Raw genomic sequence first — 27,065 nt, 5'->3', positions numbered from 1 at the left:
CCAGTTGAAAGTAGCATTGTTACCTCTGTTGTGGTGCTTCCTTTTCTAATTTGGTGACAGGTATTTGTCTCCATGTCCTGTATACTTAACTAGAGTATAAGCTCTTTTAACACAAGTTCTTGTAGTCTTCACCACCCCCACCCCCATATTTGGTTCTAATTAGCACTTACTAATGGTATCAATTGTATATAATTGCATATTTCTCCAATTCCCTAATTGTTAAATTTTAGGGAGATTGTTTACAATATGGTCTATGTAACTTTTAATCTAATAAAAATTCAACATAAGGTCAAAATTTCATAAAAATATCAAGGCATTAATATCTATACTGAAGGTAAAGTAGAATCATACCTAAGCTGCTTGAAAGGAGAACTGTTCTCTGGACAATCTAACTGGCAAAAGTTGATGCTTTTCCCTTGGTATTATCTGTTGAATAGTCGTGCAAGATATATATATTTTTTTAATTAAATGAACGTTTCTTCCTTAATTCATCTTCCTTTGTGTTTTTGGTCTGTTTTAACATGAATAGCTCAGTGACTCCTGTGAGGTGACAATACCTGACTAATTTTACAAACAGGCAAATGAAATGCTTAGTGCTTTGACTGGAACAACCAACAGAAATGTTTATCATTACTAAGGAAAATTTAAAGTTAAGAGTCTAACCTAAAGCATTGATTAAAAAGAAACAGCTGTTCCTGCAGCTTGTAGACCCTCAGGCTTAGAGTCATTTGGAGTTGGATGGACTATGGAAAACTCTGAAAGTTACAGCTGCTGACCCATCCAAGAAAACATAGAACCCCTGACCTGAATGGATTGATTTTCCTACCAGCATTCATGAGACCCATTCTACAATCTTCTTAACTGGTGAATTATCCATCAGAGGGCAGAGAGCAGAAGCAAGAAGAACTACAGTCCTGCAGCCTGTGGAACAAAAACCACATTCACAGAAAGATAGACAAGATGAAAAGGCAGAGGGCTATGTACCAGATGAAGGAACAAGATAAAACCCCAGAAAAACAACTAAATGAAGTGGAGATAGGCAACCTTCCAGAAAAAGAATTCAGAATAATGAGAGTGAAGATGATCCAAGACCTTGGAAAAAGAATGGAGGCAAAGATCGAGAAGATGCAAGAAATGTTTAACAGAGACCTAGAAGAATTAAAGAACAAACAAACAGAGATGAACCACACAATAACTGAAATGAAAACTACACTAGAAGGAATCAATAGCAGAATAACTGAGGCAGAAGAACGGATAAGTGACCTGGAAGACAGAATGGTGGAATTCACTGCCGTGGAACAGAATAAAGAAAGAAGAATGAAAAGAAATGAAGACAGCCTAAGAGACCTATAGGACAACATTAAATGCAACAACATTCGCATTATAGGGGTCCCAGAAGGAGAAGAGAAAGAGAAAGGACCAGAGAAAATATTTGAAGAGATTATAGTCGAAAACTTCCCTAACATGGGAAAGGAAATAGCCACCCAAGTCCAGGAAGCACAGAGAGTCACATACAGGATAAACCCAAGGAGAAACATGCCGAGACACATAGTAATCAAATTGGCAAAAATTAAAGACAAAGAAAAATTACTGAAAGCAGCAAGGGAAAACCGAAAAATAACATACAAGGGAACTCCCATAAGGTTAACAGCTGATTTCTCAGCAGAAACTCTACAAGCCAGAAGGGAGTAGCATGATATACTTAAAGTGATGAAAGAGAAGAACCTACAACCAAGATTACTCTACCCAGCAAGGACCTCATTCAGATTCGATGGAGAAATCAAAAGCTTTACAGACAAGCAAAAGCTAAGAGAATTCACCACCACCAAACCAGCTCTACAACAAATGCTAAAGGAACTTCTCTAAGTGGGAAACACAAGAAAAGAAAAGGACCTACAAAAACAAACCCAAACAAATAAGAAAATGGTCATAGGAACATACATATCGATAATTAGCTTAAACGTGAATGGATTAAATGCTCCAACCAAAAGACACAGGCTTGCTGAATGGATACAAAAACACAACCCATATATATGCTGTCTACAAGAGACCCACTTCAGATCTAGGGGCACATACAGACTGAAAGTGAGGGAATGGAAAAAGATATTCCATGCAAATGGAAATGAAAAGAAAGCTGGAGTAGCTATTCTCATATCAGATAAAATAGACTTTAAAATAAAGAATGTTACAAGAGACAAGGAAGGACACTACATGATGATCAAGGGATCAATCCAAGAAGAAGATATAACAATTATATATGCATCCAACATAGGAGCACCTCAATACATAAGGCAACTGCTAACAGCAATAAAAGAGGAAATCGACAGTAACACAGTAATAGTGGGGCACTTTAACACCTGACTTACACCAATGGACAGATCATCCAAAATGAAAATAAATAAGGAAACAGAAATTTTATTTATTTATTTATTTTACTTATTTTTTTTGTGGTGCACGGGCCTCTCACTGCTGTGGCCTCTCCCGTTGTGGAGCACAGGCTCCGGATGCGCAGGCTCAGTGGCCATGGCTCACAGGCCCAGCCGCTCCGTGGCATGTGGGATCTTCCCGTACCGGGGCACGAACCCGTGTCCCCTGCATTGGCAGGCGCCACCAGGGAAGCCCAACAGAAACTTTAAATGACACAGTAGACTAGATAGATTTAATTGATATTTATAGGACATTCCATCCAAAAGCAGCAGATTACAATTTATTCTCAAGTGCGCACGGAACATTCTCCAGGATAGATCACATCTTGGTTCACAAATCAAGCCTCAGTAAATTTAGGAGAATTGAAATCATATCAAGCATCTTTTCTGACCACAATGCTATGAGATTAGAAATGAATTACAGGGAAAAAAATGTAAAAAACACAAACACATGGAGGCTAAACAATACATTACTAAATAACCAAGAGATCACTGAGGAAATCAAAAAATACATAGAGACAAATGACAATGAAAACACAACAATCCATAACCTACGGGATGCAGCAAAAGCAGTTCTAAGAGGGAAGTTTATTGGTATACAGGCCTACCTCAATAAACAAGAAAAATCTCAAACAATCTAACCTTACACCTAAAGGAACTAGAGAAAGAAGAACAAACAAAACCCAAAGTTAGCAGAAGGAAGGAAATAATAAAGATCAGGTCAGAAATAAAGGAAATACAAACAAAGAATAGCAAAGGTCAATAAAACTAAAAGCTGGTTCTTTGAGAAGATAAACAAAATTGATAAACCTTTAGCCAGACTCATCAAGAAAAAGAAGGAGAGTACTCAAATCAATAAAATTAGAAATGAAAAAGGAGAAGTTAGAACAGACACCTCAGAAATACAAAGCATCCTAAGAGACTACTACAAGCAACTCTATGCCAATAAAATGGACAACCTGGAAGAAATGGACAAATTCTTAGAAAGGTATAACCTTCCAAGACTGAACCAGGAAGAAACAGAAAATATGAACAGACCAATCAAAAGTAATGAAATTGAAACTGTGATTAAACATCTTCCAACAAACAAAAGTCCAGGACCAGATGGCTTCACAAGTGAATTCTATCAAACATTTAGAGAAGAGCTAACACCCATCCTTCTCAAACTCTTCCAGGGCTTCCCTGGTGGTGCAGTAGTTGAGAGTCCGCCTGCTGATGCAGGGGACACAGGTTTGTGCCCCAGTCCAGGAAGATCGCACATGCCATGGAGCGGCTGGGCCTGTGAGCCATAGCCGCTGAGCCTGTGCTTCTGGAGCCTGTGCTCCACAACGGGAGAGGCCACAACAGTGAGAGGCCCGCGTACCGCCAAAAAACAAAACAAAACTCTTCCAGAAAATTGCAGAGAAAGGAACACTCCCAAACTGATTCTATGAGGCCACCAATACCCTGATACCAAAACCAGACAAAGATACTACAAAAAAAGAAAATTACGGACCAGTATCACTGATGAACATAGATGCAAAAATCCTCAACAAAATACTAGCAAACAGAATCCAACAACACATTAAAATGATCATACACCATGATCAAATGGGATTTATCCCAGGGATGCAAGGATTCTTCAATATATGCAAATCATTCAATGTGATACACCATATTAACAAATTGAAGAATGAAAACCATATGATCATCTCAATAGATGCAGAAAAAGCTTTTGACAAAATTCAACACCCATTTATGATAAAAACTCTCCAGAAAATGGGCATAGAGGGAACCTACCTCAACATAATAAAGGCCATATACAACAAACCCACAGCAAACATCATTCTCAATGGGGAAAAACTGAAAGCATTTCCTCTAAGATCAAGAACGAGACAAGGATGTCCACTCTCACCACTATTATTCAACGTAGTTTTGGAAGTCCTAGCCACGGCAATCAGAGAAGAAAAAGAAATAAAAGGAATACAAATTGGTAAAGAAGAAGTAAAACTGTCACTGTTTGCTCATGACATGATACTATATATAGAGAATCCTAAAAATGCCACCAGAAAACTACTAGAGCTAATCAATGAATTTAGTAAAGTTGCAGGATACAAAATTAATGCACAGAAATCTCTTGCATTCCTATACACTAATGATGAAAAATCTGAAAGAGAAATTATGGGAACACTCCCATTTACTATTGCAACAAAAAGAATAAAATACCTAGGAATAGACCTACCTGAGGAGACAAAAGACCTGTATGCAGAAAAGTATAAGACAGTGATGAAAGAAATTAAAGGTGATACAAACAGATTGAGAGATATACCATTTTCTTGGATTGGAAGAATCAATATTGTGAAAATGACTATACTACCCAAAGCAATCTACAGATTCAATGCAATCCCTATCAAATTACCAATGGCATTTTTTACAGAACTAGAACAAATCATCTTAAGACTTGTATGGAGACACAAAAGACCCCGAATAGCCAAAGCAGTCTTGAGGGAAAAAAACGGAGCTGGAGGAATCAGACTCCCTGACTTCAGACTATACTACAAAGCTAGAGTAATCAAGACAGTATGGTACTGGCACAAAAACAGAAACACAGATCAATGGAACAAGATAGAAAGCCCAGAGATAATCCCATGCACCTATGGTCAACTAATCTATGACAAAGGCAGGAATATACAATGGAGGAAAGACAGTCTCTTCAATAAGTGGTGCTGGGAAAACTGGACAGCTATATGTAAAAGAATGAAATTAGAACACTCCCTAACACCATACACAAAAATTAACTCAAAATGGATTCGAGACCTAAATGTAAGACCGACCGGACACTACAAAACTCTTCGAGGAAAACATAGGAAGAACACTCTTTGACATAAATCACAGCAAGATCTTTTTTGATCCACCTCCTAGAGTAATGGAAATAAAACCAAAAATAAACAAATGGGACCTAATGAAACTTCAAAGCTTTTGCACAGCAAAGGAAACAATAAACAAGATGAAAAGACAACCCTTAGAATGGGAGAAAGTGTTGGCAAATGAATCAACGGACAAAGGATTAATCTCCAGAATATATAAAGAGCTCATGCAGCTCAATATTATAAAAACAACCCAATGCAAAAATGGGCAGAAGACCTAAATAGACATTTCTCCAAAGAAGACATACAGATGGCCAAGAAGCACATGAAAAGCTGTTCAACATCACTAATTCTTAAAGAAATGCAAATCAAAACTACAATGAGGTATCACCTCACACCAGTTAGAATGGGCATCAGAAAATCTACAAACAACAAATGTTGGAGAGGGTGTGGAGAAAAGGGAACCCTCTTGCACTGTTGGTGGGAATGTAAATTGATACAGCCACTATGGAGAACAGTATGGAGGTTCCTTTAAAAACTAAAAATAGAATTACATATGATCCAGCAATCCCACTACTGGGCATATACCCAGAGAAAACCATAATTCAAAAAGACACATGCACCCCAATGTTCATTGCAGCACTATTTACAATAGCTAGGTCATGGAAGCAACCTGAATGCCCATCGACAGGCGAACGGATAAAGAAGATGTGGTACATATCATATATACAATGGAATATTACTCAGCCATAAAAAGGAACGAAATTGAGTCATTTGTTGAGACGTGGATGGATCTAGAGACTGTCATACAGAGTGAAGTAATCAGAAAGAGAAAAACAAATATCGTATATTAATGCATGTATGTGGAACCTAGAAAAATGGTGCAAATGAAACTGGTTTGCAGGGCAGAAGTTGAGACACAGATGTAGAGAACAAACGTATGGACACCAAGGGGGGAAAACCATGGTGGGGTGGGGATGGTGGTGTGCTGTATTGGGCGATTGGGATTGACATGTATACACTGATGTGTATAAAACTGATGACTAGGGAGGGCTTCCCTGGTGGCGCAGTGGTTGAGAGTCCGCCTGCCACTGCAGGGGACACGGGTTCGTGCCATGGTCTGGGAAGATCCCACATGCTGTGGAGCGGCTGGGCCCGTGAGCCATGGCCGCTGAGCCTGCGCGTCCGGAGCCTGTGCTCTGCAATGGGAGAGGCCACAACAGTGAGAGGCCCGCGTACCATACACACACACAAAAAAAAACCTGACAACTAATAAGAACCTGCAGTATAAAAAAACAAACAAACAAACAAAACAACTAATACTAAACTTTCTTTGGGTTTTTTGTGTGGAAATATGTTAATATAAATGTTTCAGACATTACACGAAATTTCTAAAAATCTTAAGAAAAAAGAAGAAACAGCTGCCATATTATTAGTTAGATATTAATACTGAAAGCTAATAGTAATATGTGGCGTACCATTATAGAGAATTATGTGATACCATAGAAAATTTCATTTAAAGATAAGTCTTTTAAAAGCATATATACCTAAAATATATCATTGTGCCAAGCACCATACAATCTATTTTAAGTTAAAGTGTGATTTTCTTGAGCTCACTATTTTCTCAGTTTCTATTTTCTATAGTACAATATTTATCTAATAGGCAGTTTCAAATTTTTTATGCTTGTATAGGTTTATATAAATAAGTATAAAGCAGCATTTTAGTTTAGCAAAAAGATGCCTAAAATTATCATGATCAAAACATACTTTTATTAGTCTTTCTTTTCTCTCGTTCAAGGAATGGTTTTTTACATATTATGATTAAGAATTATAATGTATGATGTGCTTTCCCAGTTTTCAAAGACTTAAAATATACTCCTCAAGGGAGGAGTGACTGCCTGTTCCTTTAATTGGAAAACAGTACAAACTCCAGTCACAAGTTACATTACCCAAAACTGAAGCAGTTATGGGAAAAAACTACCCTCTTCTAGGCTGTCCACTGGCACTAACTAATGTCCACGCGATTTGCAGCTGAAGGCCATCGGTACAGATGTTAAGTTGCTTCTTGAACAGAAACTTATCACCTTTGTACATTCATTGAAAGTTTAGAAAGCAGAACCTACGTAAGTGCTTCCAAACACTCTTTTTTTTTTTTTTTTTTTTCTCGGTACGCGGGCCTCTCACTGCTGTGGCCCCTCCCATTGCGGAGCACAGGCTCCGGACGCGCAGGCTCAGCGGCCATGGCTCACGGGCCCAGCCGCTCCTCGGCATGTGGGATCCTCCCGGACCAGGGCACGAACCCGTGTCCCCTGCCTCGGCAGGCGGACTCTCAACCACTGCGCCACCAGGGAAGCCCCCCAAACACTCTTTTTACAGCAAGGTTTGAAACATTTTAGCTTGTTCACAGATATTCACAGGATCCACATAAAATAGATGAATGAAGAAACACAGTTTGCTGGCCTGCCATGTCTTCATTATTGCTGTTTCACAAATATACTGGACTCGTGTTGCCTATCCTTATTAGGACAAAAGTTATTTGAGTAAATTACCTAAAGCTCTCCTCTATAAGCTATGCAGAGAAATCAGGAATCTATCCCTAGGCTCATATCCTCACATATCTTCATGAGGTAGGAATTAACAATCAGATTTGCCCCCAAACACAGAATACCAAGGCTTTCACAGCATAGTCTAATTTTTAAAAGTAAAAATAAAACATTTACAGCTAGATAGAATCACTTAGCCTATATTATCATATGCATTCCTGCAAAGTATTTCACCAACCTGGAAAAAAGACCACAGGTTCAAAAAAATGGGTATATAACCAAACAATAATTATTGTCTGTTGCAAAATATGGTATTTGTAATTTATCTCCTTTCATTTTCTACTGTTGGATTACACTGTCCTAGGCTAATACTGGTTTGGTGACTATAATGTAAAGGTCGCCATCTATTGAACATAAGTAATTACTACACTTGAGTTTCTTGTGGGAAAAGTACTTATAAAATGATTGAAGCGAGAAACATAGTTCCTATCTACTCTGTATTTTCACACACAAATTGTTTAATTCTCTGTTTAATTATGGAATTACTTGGGTACTTTTCCCAAATTAAACTGGGAAGACTAGCATTTATGAAGTTTTATTCATAAAAATCAATATTCATAATAAGCAAAAATTGACTTTCATAGTCCAGAATATGCACTAAGTTCTTCAGAAGTTTTATCAGGCCAGCAGTGCTTCTCTTATGATGCTGTTTGAATAAATTATTTTCTCTTCACCTTTAGAGAGGTACATTTAACAATAAAATTACTTTATTGAATTAAACTAGAAAAAAAGGGAACTTATTTTCTTAACTAATACTCAATATTGAAGATACCTCCTGCAGCTTACTTTTTTAATTCAAAAGAAATTACAGCTTAAAAGGATTAATTAGGGGTAATGATAATAGACAGTCTTCCCCATGGTGGAAGACTTAATTTTCTATCTTTTCCCACTATTCAGTTTTACGAATTTCAGTCATGTTGAAAATTTCAGAAGGCCAAGTTTTTCTACCTTTATGTGAAGGTGTGTTTATTATGATGGCATGATTTTATAAAAGAAAACTGAAATAGTATATTACATAGTGTAGCATAAAGCGTATGACAGGTATGGACATCTAGACGTCTTAATTTTCTTCTTAGTCACATTAAAGAACTCTATTTTCAAATTACATTAATCTTAAAAGCGGTCTCAATTGTCCATGTTTTCTCTTTTGTATTTCTTTATTTTTATATCTATTAACAGTTGTACATTGAGTGCTGCTTCTTTGTCCAACTTAGATATAGGCGTTCATCTCCCAGGTTCACCTCATCAATTCTGAAGAGTCTGTATTCATTTCTTTGAACAGAAGAAGATGTTAAAGCTAGGATAACACCTCATCAATTTTTGAGTTAGTGGTACCTATGTAATTTATCTTTTCACATAACTTTATGTATCCCAATATGCTCATAAATATCCTCGTAATTCGTGGATAGGAAAAATATTTGAGGATAAATTTCTAAAAGATTCTAATGGCTTCAGGCAGTTGTATATCACTGTTTAGATAATGGGTGAACATGAGGTTTTAATACAAAGTGAAACTTTTAAACAAACTTGGTGTACTCAAACTTATCCTTTGCTTACAGCAATGGAATCAAATATCTTTTGTTAAAATCAGCAAATCTCTTAGCAGTGATACTAGCAGGGATATTGAAGCAGTACCACATGCGTGTTAAGAAAATATACATACACATAACAGTCATTTAAGTGTAAAAGATAAAAACAACCAGGCAACGTTAATTAAAGAGATAAAAAAAGTTTAAAAAAAAGGGATGTCAAGGATTATTATTAAAATAATAAATGCTGGTTGTTGAAAGATCTTAACAAGCAAACAAAAGTCACTCAAACCCAGAGATAAATACTGAAGAAGTTTAGGTTTATTTACCTTCTGGAGGAAATTGAAGCCCCAGGTAGAAAGTTATTCTTAATGAGCTCCCTGGAGTCTCTTTTTCTCAATGATTTATAGCGTAAGTATTAGAGAACTTACAGATGAGATTTGCAAAGTAACACAATTTTTCTTTTTTTAAGTCTGGAGAATGGGTAAGTAGAAGATTGGGAACAAGAAATATAGTGCTGATTTTCAAAAAGAAAAAAGGTCAGCTTCTAAACTATAAACTAGTTTGAACTTGAGGTCACCTGAAAAAAAGTCTAGAAGGCGTTCTTAAAAGCCAGCTAGTGAGCACTGAGAAAAGGAGGGCAGGATTGCCAAGACTGAGAATTAAGTTCTCAAGAAAACAAATCACCTAACTAACACATTTTGGATAGATTGGAGGAAATGTTAATTTTAACAGATTATCAAAGAAAAACTTTTCAGATCCCGTTTAATTTAATAATAAAATGAGGCTAATGATTATCAAGTTTTTAGATTCATAACAGATTGAAGGAGTTTAACCAAAGGCTGTTGTTTAAAGATGAATCAGCGCCTTGGATGAGGACCTCTACGGCTTGCTGCCTAAATTTGTGGGTGACATGAAGCAGGGAGGTATAGCATTCATGTTTCATAACCAGATCCTCCTTCAAAAATATATTGGGGGGCTTTCCTGGTGGCACAGTGGTTGAGAGTCCGCCTGCCGATGCAGGGGACACGGGTTCGTGCCCCGGTCCAGGAAGATCCCACATGCCGCAGAGCAGCTGGGCCCGTGAGCCATGGCCGCTGAGCCTGTGCGTCCGGAGCCTGTGCTCTGCAATGGAAGAGGCCACAACAGTGAGAGGCCCGCATACTGCAAATAAATAAATAGATAAATAGATAGATAAATAAATAAATAAATGGCATGTAGGAAAATGGACCAAATCTAGTTTTAAAAAAACGAAAGAAATTTCATATGGTTATGTGCAGTTTGGATCACATCATTTGCTCTTCTGGGACATATGCAGGGGTGGAGTCGGGACAAGGTTAACAAAAACAAATACTTGAAAAACTAGGGGTTTTAGAAGAAAATGAACCCATTATGAGTTTGTCATGTCATATGGTCTCTAAAATTATAAGGCAAGTCATAGTTCTGTGCTAGTAAACGCTCATGTGGCATATTGTGTTTAATCTTTGGCATGAATCTCTGACAATTATATAGATAATCCCAAGAAAATCAACTGAAACATCATGGGACATTTAAGCTGTCTTTGGGTCAGAGGCAGTTATATGAGTGCTTGTTTTTCGCTGATAATATGAGCTAGTTCCTTGACCTGAATCCACAGCTATGTCTTCTTCCACAAACATTCTCCCTCAGTCTCAGGCCTCATAGATGGCAGTGGAGAGTGATAGGCAATTGAGTGAAGAAGTCGTCACGGGGCAGATCACTCGTTGCCTTGTAGGTCGTGGTAAGGGGTTTAGATTCTTACCTCAGTTAAATAGGAAGCCAGATATAGGATGTTAATCATGGAAGTAACATCTGATGTATGTTTTTAAAAGATCACTCTGAATACTATGGAAACCTGATTTTAAGGGAGAAATAATGAAAGCAGGAGACTAGTTCTGTGCATTTTCTTATTTCAGGCAAGAGTTGGTAGTGGCTTAGGCCATGAAGTTCCTAACAGAGATGCAGAGAATTGGGCGGGTTTATATTTTAGAGGAAGAACTAACAGGGGTGAAGGAATCATGGGTGGGGGAGATTGGTGATGGATAATGGAAAATTGCTGAGTCAGTGAGTTTGGTAAGAATTAATTCAGTTGGTAAGAGTCAGTGAAATTGATGAGTCACTTCAGTACAGTAAAAAAGCTAAGGGCATCAAGAGGTAGAGGAGTGAGTGAGTTAGGAAAAAAGGGGTTTCAAATCCAGATTTTAGACATGTTATACTTGATGAAAAAGCAAAGGTTATGAATGTTGGAGTGCATGGCTAGGGTGTTCCAGGCCTAAGACTTAACTGTAGAGGGATTATCCTTGAAGTGAAGAAGTCAAAGAATTTAGCAGTCTGGTCATTCAGTGATTCAGCATGAGAACATTGAAGTCATCAGGAAAGATTGTTGGACTGGGGCAAAGAGGAAGACAGTGAGCCGGGGGTCAAGCAAACGGTGGGCGAGGTCGAGGCCAGACAGTGACTGGGTGCAGAGCCAATGGTGTCGCCTGGTGACACAGGCCTCCAAGGACTTGGCATTTTGCAGGATCAAAGATGATTGAGGGTGTCAGAAACAGTAATGAGAAGGACATCTATCTCCAGGTTTATAAACACATGCAGTGTGAGAGAAAAGGGACTTCTGTTTGAAGGGCCTACAAGGAAGGTATAGAGTGGTGTGAGGGTTTGTGAGGGCTGAGGGGGATGGAAAATGGATCAGATTAGATTAGGAGATACACAGAACGGTAAAGAAATAAGAGTTCAGGAGGTGATGGACGACTCAAGGGGTCTGTACTTCTGGTTGTGGCAGGTAGACAGGGATGGAAAGTATGATGGGACTGAGCCTCATGGTCTGTTAGAGGGAAGTGGAGCCTAGACTGTAAGCTTCATGAGAGGAGCTTCAGGTGGGCAACATGCCTGGCGTAAAGTGGGACTTCAAATATTCTGTTGTTGAACGAATGAGTGGACGCAATGAGTGATTGAATGGGAGAGCTCAGGACGTGTGATCCAGAATATTTAGCCAGAGAGCATGTGGCCCTTGGCTTTTGTTCTTTAATGTTGGAAGGACATTCTCGCTGGGCATGGGGTGCCGTGGCAGCTTTCTCAAGACACGTGGCTTCTCCAACGTCTCACAGTGGTGGCTTTTGAGCACTAGGCATTCAGACAGATTTATTTATATTTTCAAATGGGTAACAGATCGACTCAACACTGTTGAATAATACATCCTTTTAATCTGAATTTGGAAAAACACTTTTATCATATATTAATTCTTTTTGTAATGTTAAGATTACATTACTACTAGAAAATGGCAGATTTTTGCCCCATAGAAGAAGCTATTCCTACCTAGTAGAAATCACTGAAATCACTAATAGGACTGATCCAGTGATGAAATTGATGATGCACAGTGAGAGGAGCTAAGGTTAGTGGTAAGGACGCTGCTGTTACTGAGGGACTCGTACTTTTATCAGGGGATTGTTACAAGTGATTTTTAAGTTGTTACACCTTAAAACCTTTATAGTATATTGGTATTTTTTATAGACATAGTATAAATATATGCTCATTCTTTACCTATCTTATCTTTAGACCCCATACTACATTTTCTCTGAAGAGATCAAGGAATAGTATAGATAACTAAAGAGTTCACATCATATTAAGACTGGACATTTAATAACGTAAGATCCATTACGGGAAGGTGAGAGCAGAGAAATGCGTGAAAGCTAAGGCGGAGTCTGAAAGGCGCTGAAGAAAATGGGATGTAACGACAAAGAGCAAATTCTTTCCCCATAACAAATAAGTTCCAGTTTCTTCAGGATCTCCCTTTAGGTTTCCCTCTTTGCATCGGTAAATTAGAAAGCTCCAAGAGAAGTTTCTCTGAGCCAGTCCTTTTCTTCTGCTCTCACAAAAAATAAACCTCACTTTATTTATTGAGGTGATATTATTATTTACTTCATAATCTTCTTTTAACCTCTGACACTTAGTCCCCTCGTCCCCTCCATGTGCAAATCAAGGAGGTGCCTACTTGCTGATTTTTATATTCTCTTCAAGATGCCATTTATAACACCTGTAGAATTAGCAGCCTCAAATAATGTTTTTAGGCTGCTAAAGAAACAAAGGCTGTTGGAGTGAATTAGTAAATTTAGCTTGTGATTAAGAGCATCAGAAATTTCCCACTGAGGTTTAGTTTTTTTAATTTTCCAAAGGGGAGATCATAGTTACAAGTGAACACACTCACCATATTTATTGTCAGGAAGCCAGTGGAAGATACCCATTTTCCCTGACGGCAAGCAGTTTCCTTGGCTAAAATAAATAGCTTTGCTATACCAGTGAACCCCAAAAGCACAAAATACAGCCACGATCCTGGTGTATTCCACTTTCTGCTTAGCAGTATTATTCCGTGAATGTTTGCTTTGTGGAAGAGTGAAAATACCAACAACAATCTGTTGTCATTTTCCTCCTTTACCTGCTATAAAATACGTATTTTAAGATATCTGAATTTCTCTTATTGAAAACCTGCCGTGTAGGGATGCATTAAGTCCCTTTCTTTGATTATTTTGTGACATTGATTTGGAAAGTGAGAAAGCACTGAAATTTGTAGTGGGAGACTTGAAGTTTTCATACTGCAAAGGAAAGTTTCTATGTTCCTTCTCAAGCTTAGCCCTTGTGAAGAATTTATCCTTACATAGTTTGGATGTCATTCCATCAAAATATGGATGAGCCAAATTAACATTTTGAAATTCTATTACTGATGCTGCGTTTTAACATCCTGCCACCGGGAATAGCCAGTGAAATAGTACTAGAAATAGGCAAGTGTAGAGATAGGGTCAGAGCACAGAAGACGGAAGAAGAGAAGGCGTTGTCAATTGGGTCCTATGCTGAGACTTAAGTGAAATGAGGAATGAACCCCAAAAGACGAAACAGTATGTTTCCACCTGTGTGAGGTATCTACAGTGGTCAGATTCATAGAATGGTGGTTACCAGGAGCTGGGGGAAGGAGGCGGGGGGGTTGTTATTTAATGGGTATAGAGTTTCAGATTTGCAAGATGAAAAAGTTCTGGAGATCTGTTTCACAACAGTGACTATACTTAACACTACTGAACTGTACATTTAAAAATGGTGAAGATGGTAAGTTTTTTTAAATTGAATTATAGTTGATTTACAATGTTGTGTTCAAGTTTCAGGTGTACAACAAAGTGATTCCATTGTACCTATTCTTTTTCAGATTGTTTTTCGTTATAGCTAAGATGATAAATTTTATGTTGTGTTTTTTTACCACAATAAAAAGAAAATGAGGAATGCAAACGGTCAATTGAATTTAGCCCCAGAGAGGTCATTTGTGACCTCAGCAAGGACATGGCTTTCTAGGGGTTGGGGAGTGAGCCCCAGTGAGGCAGTGGAAGAGGGGCAGGCAGGTGAGGAAATGGAGACTACATGAGTAAATGGTTATTTCACAGAGTTTGAATGTTAAGGTGAGTGGGAAAATAGAAGGTGAAGGTACTTTTGTTGTTTTAAGAGAAACTGTAGCATTTTTGAATGGGGATGCTTTCCATAAAGCCTGCAGTGGGGAACTGGAAAAAGTGAGAGAAACAGAGATTGATTAATTGAGGCCCCTGAGAAAAAGGGAGGAGCTAGAGTCCACAGCATAAGGGTGTTGCTCTTCGACAGTTGTCAGGACTGGTGGATAGAAAGAGCCTTCCTCACGCTGGTCCTGCAGGATGGTCAGGTTGGTAAGTTAATAAGGTGGGCCGCCTCACGCCTGCTTTGCCTGGGCAGATAGCTAACATGGGTCCCCAATTTCCCCACGGAAAAGCGTACAAAGACTCAGTGCGGAGATTATGCCAAGAAAGGCACAACTGCAGAGAGAGATAATGCACAAATAGCTTTCTGTTCATTTTTCCTAAGAAAAGCAGGCCAAAAGGCTGCAAGCCCAACTCTCCAGATATATCTGGGAAGTCTTCCTACCTCTCTCTGGTGAGAAATGGAAACTCAAGTAACAGACAAAGCAGAAAGTCTGGCTGCTGCAGAGGTGCTATTAATCTGAGCTTCCTCCAACCCTAAAAAGAATAAATATTAGGGAATGACAATGAGAATAGATATTGATGTCTGTTCCATATTAAATGAGGTAATTTTAGATTTTCTGAAGTCTAGTATTGGCTATGCAAAGGAATAGGTAATCAGTGTGTGTGTAACACATGGGAAACCTCCCAAGTGCATTTGTTTGGAAACTTGGAGATCGGGCTTTCAAAGGTATCTCATGAATTATATGAACTTTATTCTCAAGTGGCATTCACTTTTCCAATCAACCTAGTTTGTGGAGGTGTTGGAAAACTCAACTTCTCCAATTCACTCTTTTTTCTTACCTGTCCTCATTATATATTAATATACAGGTATTGATAATTCTTTATAACTGTATTTTCTTTTTTCCAAGATACTGATACTTCTTTATATTTTAAAGGACATTTTAAAAGGTATTTTTGGAGTTCTGGTCACTTCTTTGAGGTTGATCTCATATCAGTTCTTAAGCAGTAATACCTGTTTCACCTGAATTGGGAAGCAGTCTCTAGAAGGTACAAATATGTTCTGAGAAATACGTGTGTATTGTGAGTGAGTCTGTATGTGAAAACAATAAATTTCTTTCATGCATTTATTCAACAAATACTTGTTGTTTACTGTGTGGTAAGCACTTTGTTATACCAGTAAACATAACTGTCCCTGACCTCAGGGAGCTTCTACTCTAGCGAGGGAGTCCAGATTCAAACAAATAAACACACAAATTGTATAATTATAATAATAACAAATTCTTTGAAGAAAAAGTACAGGGTAGTATGAAAGTATATGACGTGGGCAACCTTAAGGTGGGGAATCAGAGAAGCCTCCCAGAGGAGGTGATATTTAAACTGAGGCCAGAAGGATACTTAAGAATTAGCATAGTAAAGGTGTGGCAGAGAGGTGGGTATAGAAAGTGAGAATAGACTCCGCAGAGGCCTTGAGGTGAGAAGAAGTTTGGCCTGTTTAAGAAGAGATGGAAGACCAGTTGGACTGGAGCAAGCCAAAGAGAAAGCTCCATAAGAAAGGCTGGCGAGTAGGGAGCCCAGGATCACAGCTGTCCTTAGAGCAGTGCTGGAAGTATCTAAGAACCAGACAGGATCAGATTTGTGTGTTAAAAGTTCACTCTGGAACCGACGGAGGAAGATGGCGGAAGAGTAAGACGCGGAGATCACCTTCCTCCCCACAGATACATCAGAAATTCATCTACACGTGGAACAACTCCAACAGAACACCTACTGAACGCTGACAGAAGACCTCAGACCCCCCAAAAGGCAAGAAACTCCCCACATACCTGGGTAGGTCAAAAGAAAAAAAGAATAAACAGAGACAATAGGATATGGACGGGACCTGCACCAGTGGGAGGGAGCCGTGAAGGAGGGAAGGTTTCTACACACTACAAGCCCCTTCGCGGGCGGAGACTGCAGGTGGCGGAGGGGGAAAGCTTCGGAGTAGCGGAGGAGAGCACAGCAACAGGGGTGTGGAGGGCAAAGCAGAGAGATTTTGGCACAGAGGATCGGTGCCCTCAGGCACACACCAGCCCGAGAGACTTGTCTGCTCGGCCGCCAGGGCGGGCGGGGCTGGGAGCTGAGGCTCGGGTATCGGCTTTCAGTCGGAGCGCAGGGAGAGGTCTGGGGCTGGCGGCAGGAAGAGACCCTGAAGGGGTTAGTGCTAGCCCGGAGGGAGTCCGGGGAAAGGGTCTGGAGCTACCGGAGAGGCAAGAGACTTTTTTCCCTTTTGTTGCCTGGTGCGCGAGGAGAGGGCATTCCCCTCCCTCCCCTCTGCCTGAGTGAGCCAGAGCCCCCGAATCAGCGGCTCCTTTAAACCCGTCCTGTCTGAGCGAAGAACGGACGCCCTCCGGCGACCTACGCGCAGAGGCGGGGCCAGGTCCAAGGCTGAGACCCGGGAGCTGTGAGAGCAGAGACAGGGAAATCTCTCTGTGCAGCCTCCAAGGCAGCGGATTAAAGCTCCACGGTCCATTTGATGTGCCCTGCGTCTGTGGAGTGCATGAATGGACAGCGAATCATCCCAAATTGAGGAAGTGGACCTTGAGGACAAGATTTAAGACTTCCCCCCCTTTTTTTTCCCTCTTTTTACAACGAATTATCTCAAATTAAGGAGGTGGACTTAGCAAGATTTCAGACTTTTCGCCCTTTTCCTCTTTTTACAACGAATTATCCCAAATCGAGGAGGTGGACTTGGAGAGCAAGATTTTTTATTTTTCCCCCTGCTCTCTTTTTGTGAATGTGTATGTGTAATCTTCTGTGTAAGATTCTCTCTGTATAGCTTTGCTTCCACCATATGTCCCAGGGTTCTTTCGGTCCGTGTTTTTTTTCAATAATTACTTTTTAATTTTAATAACGCTACTATATTTCATACTTTATTCTATTTTACTTTACCTGCTCTTTCTTTTTTTCCTCCCTTCCCTTCCTCCCTCCCTCCCTCCGCTCCTCCTTTCCTTCTTTCTTTTTCTTTCCTCCATCCCTCCCTCCCTCCCACCCTTCTTCTTTCCACTTTCTTTTTCTTTCCTTCCTCCCTCCCTCCTGTCTTTCTTTCTTTCTTTCCTTCCTCCCTCCCTCCATCTCTTCTTCCATTCACTCTTCCTTTTGCTTTCATTCCTCCCTCCCTCCCTCCTTTCTTTCCTTTCTTTCCATCCTTCCTCCCTCCCTCCTTTCTTTCTTTCTTCCTTCCTTCCTTCCTTACTTCCCTTCTTCCTTTCTTTCAATCTCTCTTTCTTTCTTCTACTAATTATTTCTTTCTACTTTTTCTCACTGTTATTCTGAGCCGGGTGGATGAAAGGCTCTTGGTGCTGCAGCCAGGAGTTAGTGTTGTGCCTCTGAAGTGGGAGAGCCAACTTCAGGACACGGGTCCACAAGAGACCTCCCAGCTCCACATAATATCAAGCAGCGAAAATCTACCAGGGATCTCCATCTCAACACCAGCACCCAGCTTCAGTCAACGACCAGCAAGCTACAGTGCTGGTCACCCTATGCCAAGCAACTAGCAAGGCAGGAACACAACCCCACCCATTAGCAGAGAGGATACCTAAAAACATAATAAGGCCACAGGCACCCCAAAACACACCACCAGACGTGGACCTGTCCACCAGAAAGACAAGATCGAGCTTCAACCACCAGAACACAGGCATTAGTCCCCCCCACCAGGAAGCCTACACAACCTACTGAAACAACCTTAGCCACGGGGGACAGACACCAAAAACAACGGGAACTACGAATCTGCAGCCTGCAAAAAGGAGACCCCAAACACAGTAACATAAGCAAAATGAGAAAGCAGAAAAACACACAGCAGGTGAAGGAGCAAGATAAAAACCTACCAGACCTAACAAATGAAGAGGTAATAGGCAGTCTACCTGAAAAAGAATTCAGAATAATGATAGTAAAGCTGATCCAAGATTCTATTTCCCAGATCCAAAATCTTGGAAATAGAATAGACAATATGCAAGAAACAGTTAACAAGGACCTAGAAGAACTAAAGATGAATCAAGCATCGATTAAAAACACAATAAATGAAATGAAAAATACTCTAGATGGGATCAATAGCAGAATAACTGAGGCAGAAGAACGGATAAGTGAGGTGGAAGATAAAATAGTGGAAATAACTGATGCAGAGAAAAATAAAGAAAAAAGAATGAAAAGAACAGAGGACAGTCTCAGAGACCTCTGGGACAACATTCGAATTATAGGGGTTCCAGAAGAAGAAGAGAAAAAGAAAGGGACTGAGAAAATATTTGAAGAGATTATAGTTGAAAACTTCCCTAATATGGGAAAGGAAATAGTTAATCAAGTCCAGGAGGCACAGAGAGTCCCATACAGAATAAATCCAAGAAGAAATACGCCAAGACACATATTAATCAAACTGTCAAAAATTAAACACAAAGAAATCATATTAAAAGCAGCAAGGGAAAAACAACAAATAACACACAAGGGAATCCCCATCAGGTTAACAGCTGATCTCTCAGCAGAAACTCTACAAGCCAGAAGGGAGTGGCAGGACATAATTAAAGTGATGAAGGAGAGAAACCTGCAACCAAGATTACTCTACCCAGCAAGGATCTCATTCAGATTTGATGGAGAAATTAAAACGTTTACAGACAAGCAAAAGCTGAGAGAGTTCAGCACCACCAAACCAGCTTTACAACAAATGCTAAAGGAACTTCTCTAGGCAAGAAACACAACAGAAGGACTATACCTACAATAACGAACCCAAAGCCATTAAGGAAATGGGAATAGGAACATACATATCAATAATTACCTTAAATGTAAATGGACTAAATGCTCCCACCAAAAGACACAGAGTGGCTGAATGGATACAAAAACAAGACCCATATATATGCTGTCTACAAGAGACCCACTTCAGACCTAGAGACACATACAGATTGAAAGTAAGGGGATGGAAAAAGATATTCCACGCAAATGGAAATCAAAAGAAAGCTGGAGTAGCAATTCTTATATCAGACAAAATAGACTTTAAAATAAAGACTATTAGAAGAGACAAAGAAGGACACTACATAACGATAAAGGGATCGATCCAAGAAGAAGATATAACAATTGTAAATATTTATGCACCCAACATAGGAGCACCTCAATACATAAGGCAAATACTAACAGCCATAAAAGGGGAAATCGACAGTAACACAATCATAGTAGGGGACTTTAACACCCCACTTTCACCAATGGACAGATCATCCAAAATGAAAATAAATAAGGAAACACAAGCTTTAAATGATACATTAAACAAGATGGACTTAATTGATATTTATAGGACATTCCACCCAAAAACAACAGAATACACATTTTTCTCAAGTGCTCATGGAACATTCTCCAGGATAGATCATATCTTGGGTCACAAATCAAGCCTAGGTAAATTTAAGAAAATTGAAATTGTATCAAGTATCTTTTCCGACCACAATGCTATGAGACTAGACATCAATTACAGGAAAAGATCTGTAAAAAATACAAACACATGGAGGCTAAACAATACACTACTCAATAATGAAGTGATCACTGAAGAAATCAAAGAGGAAATTAAGAAATACTTAGAAACAAATGACAATGGAGACACGACGACCCAAAACCTATGGGACGCAGCAAAAGCAGTTCTAAGGGGGAAGTTTATAGCAATACAATCCCACCTTAAGAAACAGGAAACATTTCGAGTAAACAACCTGACCCTGCACCTAAAGCAATTAGAGAAAGAAGAACAAAAAACCCCCAAAGTTAGCAGAAGGAAAGAAATCATAAAGATCAGATCAGAAATAAATGAAAAAGAAATGAAGGAAACGATAGCAAAGATCAACCAAACTAAAAGCTGGTTCTTTGAGAAGATAAACAAAATTGACAAACCATTAGCCAGACTCATCAAGAAAAGAAGGGAGAAGACTCAAATCAATAGAATTAGAAATGAAAAAGGAGAAGTAACAACTGACACTGCAGAAATACAAAAGATCATGAGAGATTACTATAAGCAACTCTATGCCAGTAAAATGGACAACCTGGAAGAAATGGACAAATTCTTAGAAATGCACAACCTACCAAGACTGACTCAGGAAGAAATAGAAAATATGAATAGACCAATCACAAGCACTGAAATTGAAACTGTGATTAAAAATCTTCCATCAAACAAAAGCCCAGGACCAGATGGCTTCACAGGAGAATTCTATCAAACATTTAGAGAAGAGCTAACACCCATCCTTCTCAAACTCTTCCAAACAATATCAGAGGAAGGAACACTCCCAAACTCATTCTACGAGGCCACCATCACCTTGATACCAAAACCAGGCAAGGATGTCACAAAGAAAGAAAACTACAGGCCAATATCACTGATGAACATAGATGCAAAAATCCTCAACAAAATACTAGCAAACAGAATCCAACAGCACATTAAAAGGATCATACACCATGATCAAGTGGGGTTTATTCCAGGAATGCAAGGATTCTTCAATATACGCAAATCAATCAATGTGATACACCATATTAACAAGTTGAAGGAGAAAAACCATATGATCATCTCAATAGATGCAGAGAAAGCTTTCGACAAAATTCAACACCCATTTATGATAAAAACTCTGCAGAAAGTAGGCATAGAGGGAACCTTCCTCAACATAATAAAGGCCATATATGACAAACCCACAGCCAACATTGTCCTCAATGGTGAAAAACTGAAACCATTTCCACTAAGATCAGGAACAAGACAAGGCTGCCCACTCTCACCACTCTTATTCAACATAGTTTTGGAAGTTTTAGCCACAGCAATCAGAGAAGAAAAGGAAATAAAAGGAATCCAAATTGGAAAAGAAGAAGTAAAGCTGTCACTGTTTGCAGATGACATGATACTATACATAGAGAATCCTAAAGATGCTACCGAAAAACTACTAGAGCTAATCAATGAATTTGGTAAAGTAGCAGGATACAAAATTAATGCACAGAAATCTCTGGCATTCCTGTACACTAATGATGAAAAATCTGAAAATGAAATCAAGAAAACACTCCCATTTACCATTGCAACAAAAAGAATAAAATATCTAGGAATAAACCTACCTAAGGAGACAAAAGACCTGTATGCAGAAAATTATAAGACACTGATGAAAGAAATTAAAGATGATATAAATAGATGGAGAGATATACCATGCTCCTGGATTGGAAGAATCAATATTGTGAAAATGACTCTACTACCCAAAGCAATCTACAGATTCAATGCAATCCCTATCAAACTACCACTGGCATTTTTCACAGAACTAGAACAAAAAATTTCAAAATTTGTTTGGAAAAACAAAAGACCCCGAATGGCCAAAGCAATCTTGAGAACGAAAAACGGAGCTGGAGGAATCAGGCTGCCTGACTTCAGACTATACTACAAAGCTACCGTAACTAAGACAGTGTGGTACTGGCATAAAAACAGAAAGATAGATCAGTGGATCAGGATAGAAAGCCCAGAGATAAACCCACGCACATATGGCCAACTTATCTTTGATAAAGGAGGCAGGAATGTACAGTGGAGAAAGGACAGCCTCTTCAATAAGTGGTGCTGGGAAAACTGGACAGGGACATGTAAAAGTATGAGATTAGATCATTCCCTAACACCATACACAAAAATAAGCTCAAAATGGATTAAAGACCTAAATGTAAGGCCAGAAACTATCAAACTCTTAGAGGAAAACATAGGTAGAACACTCTATGACATAAATCACAGCAAGATCCTTTTGGACCCACCTCCTAGAGAAATGGAACTAAAAACAAAGATAAACAAATGGGACCTAATGAAACTTCAAAGCTTTTGCACAGCAAAGGAAACCATAAACAAGACCAAAAGACAACCCTCAGAATGGGAGAAAATATTTGCAAATGAAGCAACTGACAAAGGATTAATCTCCAAAATTTATAAACAGCTCATGCAGCTCAATAGCAAAAAAACAAACAACCCAATCCAAAAATGGGCAGAAGACTTAAATAGGCATTTCTCCAAAGAAGATATACAGACTGCCAACAAACACATGAAAGAATGCTCAACATCATTAATCATTAGAGAAATGCAAATCAAAACTACAATGAGATATCATCTCACACCAGTCAGAATGGCCATCATCAAGAAATCTAGAAACAATAAATGCTGGAGAGGGTGTGGAGAAAAGGGAACACTCTTGCACTGCTGGTGGGAATGTGAATTGGTACAGCCACTATGGAGAACAGTATGGAGGTTCCTTAAAAAACTAAAAATAGAACTACCATATGACCCAGCAATCCCACTACTAGGTATATACCCTGAGAAAACCATAATTCAAAAAGAGACATGTACCAAAATGTTCATTGCAGCTCTATTCACAATAGCCCGGAGCTGGAAACAACCTAAGGGTCCATCATCGGATGAATGGATAAAGAAGATGTGGCACATATATACAATGGAATATTACTCAGCCATAAAAAGAAACGAAACTGAGCTCTTTGTAATGAGGTGGATAGACCTAGAGTCTGTCATACAGAGTGAAGTAAGTCAGAAAGAGAAAGACAAATACCGTATGCTAACACATATATATGGAATTTAAAAAAAAAAAATGTCATGAAGAACCTAGGGGTAAAACGGGAATAAAGACACAGACCTACTTGAGAATGGACTTGAGGATATGGGGAGGGGGAAGGGTAAGCTGTGACAAAGGGAAAGAGAGGCATGGACATATATACACTACCAAACGTAAGGTAGATAGATAGTGGGAAGCAGCCGCAGAGCACAGGGAGATCAGCTCGGTGCTTTGTGACCGCCTGGAGGGGTGGGATGGGGAGGGTGGGAGGGAGGGAGATGCATGAGGGAGGGGATGTGGGAACAGATGTATATGTATGACTGATTCACTTTGTTATAAAGCAGAAACTAATAAAAAAAAAAAAAAAAAGTTCACTCTGGTAGCTGTATGGAAACATTATTCTCTGTGACAGGAGTCAGCAAACTTTTTCTGTAAAAAAGCCAGATAGTAAATATAATAAATTTTGTGGGTCATGTGGTCTGTTGCAACTACCCAACTCTCCATGTTTTATGAAAGTAGCCAAGACATATGTAAGTGAACAAACCTGGCTCTGTTCTATAAAATTTATTTATGGATGCTGAAATTTCAATTTAATACAGATTTTTATGTGTTGTGAAATATTCTCCTTTTTATTTTTTTAAAACCACTTAAGGGACTTCCCTGGTGGCACAGTGGTTAAGAATCTGCCTGCCAATGCAGGGGACACGGGTTAGATCCCTGGTCTGGGGAGATCCCACATGCCGCGGAGCAACTAAGCCCGTGTGCCACAACTACTGAGCCTGCGCTCTAGAGCCCACGTGCCACAACTGCTGAAGCCCACAAGCCACAACTACTGAAGCCCACGTGCCTAGAGCCCATGCTCCGCAACAAGAGAAGCCACCGCAGTGAGAAGCCCGCGCACCGCAACAAAGAGTATCTCCTGCTCACCGCAACTAGAGAAAGCCCACGCGCAGCAACAAAGACCCAACGCAGCCAAAAATAAAAAATAAATTAAATAAATAAAAATTTTTAAAAAACACTTAAAAATATGAAAGCCATTCTTAGTTTTCAGGCTGTACAAAGATAGGAAGCAGGCTGACTGACCTGAGAGCCACAGTTTGCTGACTGTGTACTTATATTTCTTATTTGTTTAACTTTTTAAACTCTGCCTCTTAAATGATGTTTTACTTCTACCTTGACATTTTTCTTAAGTTGTCTACATTTTTTTTCAACACTCTGGTAAAGGTATGACCAACGCTAAATAAAAAATGGGAATATAACCTCTTCTTTTCTATTTCTTTATCTTAGTGCTGCATTTTCCATTTGAAAATGACATGACTGACCCATTCTATTTTTTATCCACAGGCTTTTAAAAAAATAATGGGTAATTTTGTGTTTTTCCTGTTTATTTTTTTCTTCCCAAAGTGTTATACTTGGTGCTTTCTTCTTTCAGACCTAACACTGAATTTTTCATCTTTTCTTTACCTGGTAATAGTTCTAAAATTTAATTCTGGCATTCAAAACAAAAAATGGTAGAGACATCAGAAGAACAAAATGAATAATATTCAGACAACACAATTGCATGTAAACATTTGTTGTGTAACTAGATAAAATACTTTCTTTACATCAAGATAAACAATATCCATATAATATCAGATCTGCAAATACATCATTCTGACTTGAAGGGAATTCCTAGTTGCTTCTGTGTTTTGCACTATTCAGCCCCAGAAGATGCTGGAAAGCATAACGTGGTGGAAATAGTACAGATAGACTTGCTTTAAATTCCATCTGAGTCTTACTAGGTATATGATATTGGGCAATTTAATTAATTTCTTGGAGCCTGAGTTTCCCTGAAGCATGCAGAATACATAGTCAGTGATGGAAGTTCCCATCCACCTTTCTTCCGCTGTAAGCATGATCTTTCATCACATGAAAGTCGCCATGTTAAAAAATTAGGGGAAAAAACAGCCCATATTTGGTGATGGTGAGGGTGTTTGGTATTAGTTTTAATCTTATGCAGATATGAAGTTAAAAAAAATCTAGCAATGTACTAGATTTTTGTACGTTGTACAGTGAACCAATGTACTTTTAAGGTAGTATACATGATAAATGTCTATACTTTTCATTAATATTTTCCTCTGCCTTTATTTTACTTCTGAAAACTCAGGTTTGACAGTTCTCTGGAAGATCTACCTAAGAGTGGACCTCACCCACCTGCAACTCCTCAGGTTTTACATATCGGTAGCCAAGTAGCCACACTTTCTAAAGTAACTACGTATTCTAGGTAGAGTTTTTTCCTCTTGGTATGTCTAAATTTTAATGCTGGTGGTGAAATTAAAACACTAAAACTGTTTGACTAAAAAGGAAAAAGTGATCATAGATAACAGAACTGACATCACTAATATATAGACAAAGCTTGGCAGCAGGCTTGGAACACTGCTTTACACCACTTTTATATTTTTTTATTCTTTGTTTTTTGTTTTTTTGTTTTTTTTTGCAGTACGCGGGCCTCTCACTGTTGTGGCCTCTCCCGTTGTGGAGCACAGGCTCCGGACGCGCAGGCCCAGCGGCCATGGCTCATGCCAGCCGCTCTGCGGCATGTGGGATCCTCCTGGACCGGGGCACGAACCCGTGTCCCCCTCATCGGCAGGCAGACTCCCAACCACTGCACCACCAGGGAAGGCCCCTATATTTTTAATTTTTTGTTTAGATTCTAAGTTTTAGAGTCAGGAAATCTGTGCCTTTTGTTTATTCACTGTGATTTGGAAAGTCAGCTTCCTTAAGTTTGACGTAAGTCTGCTTTACTGAATTAGAGCATTCCCCTCTAAAAAAAGAGTGATAGAGATTATGTGTTCCAGTTGCCCAGATATTCTAAAGGTATTCTGGTTAATTCTTCTTATGAGATTTTGCTGGACTCTGCTGATACTGAGTCTTATTATATTATTATTTGTGATACAATATGCTAAAAGAAATTCATTAGTTTCCTTTTCTTTTTACAGAAGAAGGATAATTTAGCTGATTTATTTTTTTAGCTGACTTTTTTATAGACTTCAGTTCCTCATTATTATTCACCATTACTTCCCTCAAATAGTAGCTATTGCCTCAAAGATGCAGAGTAATTGAGAAACTCAAAGTTGTGTCATTGATAACTTTATTCTTCCACTTGGCATGACACTCATATTCCCCTGCTCTGCCACTGATAACATCTTTCTTTTCTCTTTCTCAGCCCCCATTCTTTATCTTCTAGCCATTCACAACAGTTAAAACATAGCCATAGAGTTCAGTTAAATTATAGACTTACCAAAAAATTATACTTAAACAATTCTGTGTGTGTATATTATATATATATTATATATATTATATATATATAATATATATATATATTTAATGGCTTGCCACTGTTTTTTAAATTTGTCTTCTAATGGTTTGTAAAATTGTAGCCAGTGGAACTAGAAATAATGGATTATCAGATTCTTCTGACAGGGAGAAGAGACTTATGTCAACCCTCACAGTTTTAGACATCTGAGCTCTCATTAGCCTGGGTTGAGTTTGGTACATAATTACTTTGTTTTGGAGGTGGCCATTGTCACCAAATTTTGGAAAAGGTGATGGTAGTG

The 27,065-nt window shown here is 39.0% G+C and overlaps 1 protein-coding gene across 1 annotated transcript in view; it reads left to right on the top strand.

Moving 5' to 3' along the window:
* Positions 1–27,065, top strand: part of PDLIM5 (PDZ and LIM domain 5) — a 239,259-nt gene that overhangs the window by 140,990 nt on the left and 71,204 nt on the right. The window contains exon 8 of the mRNA XM_079699411.1: positions 25,616–25,732. Coding sequence (XP_079555537.1) covers positions 25,616–25,732 — 117 coding nt within the window. The remainder of the gene's footprint in view (positions 1–25,615; positions 25,733–27,065) is intronic.

The sequence above is a fragment of the Hyperoodon ampullatus genome (assembly GCF_949752795.1).
Source record: "Hyperoodon ampullatus genome assembly, chromosome: 1".
Classification (NCBI taxonomy): Eukaryota; Metazoa; Chordata; class Mammalia; order Artiodactyla; family Ziphiidae; genus Hyperoodon; species Hyperoodon ampullatus.
The sequence above is the reverse complement of the archived record's forward strand: the minus strand, read 5'-3'. Positions and strand labels throughout refer to the sequence as shown.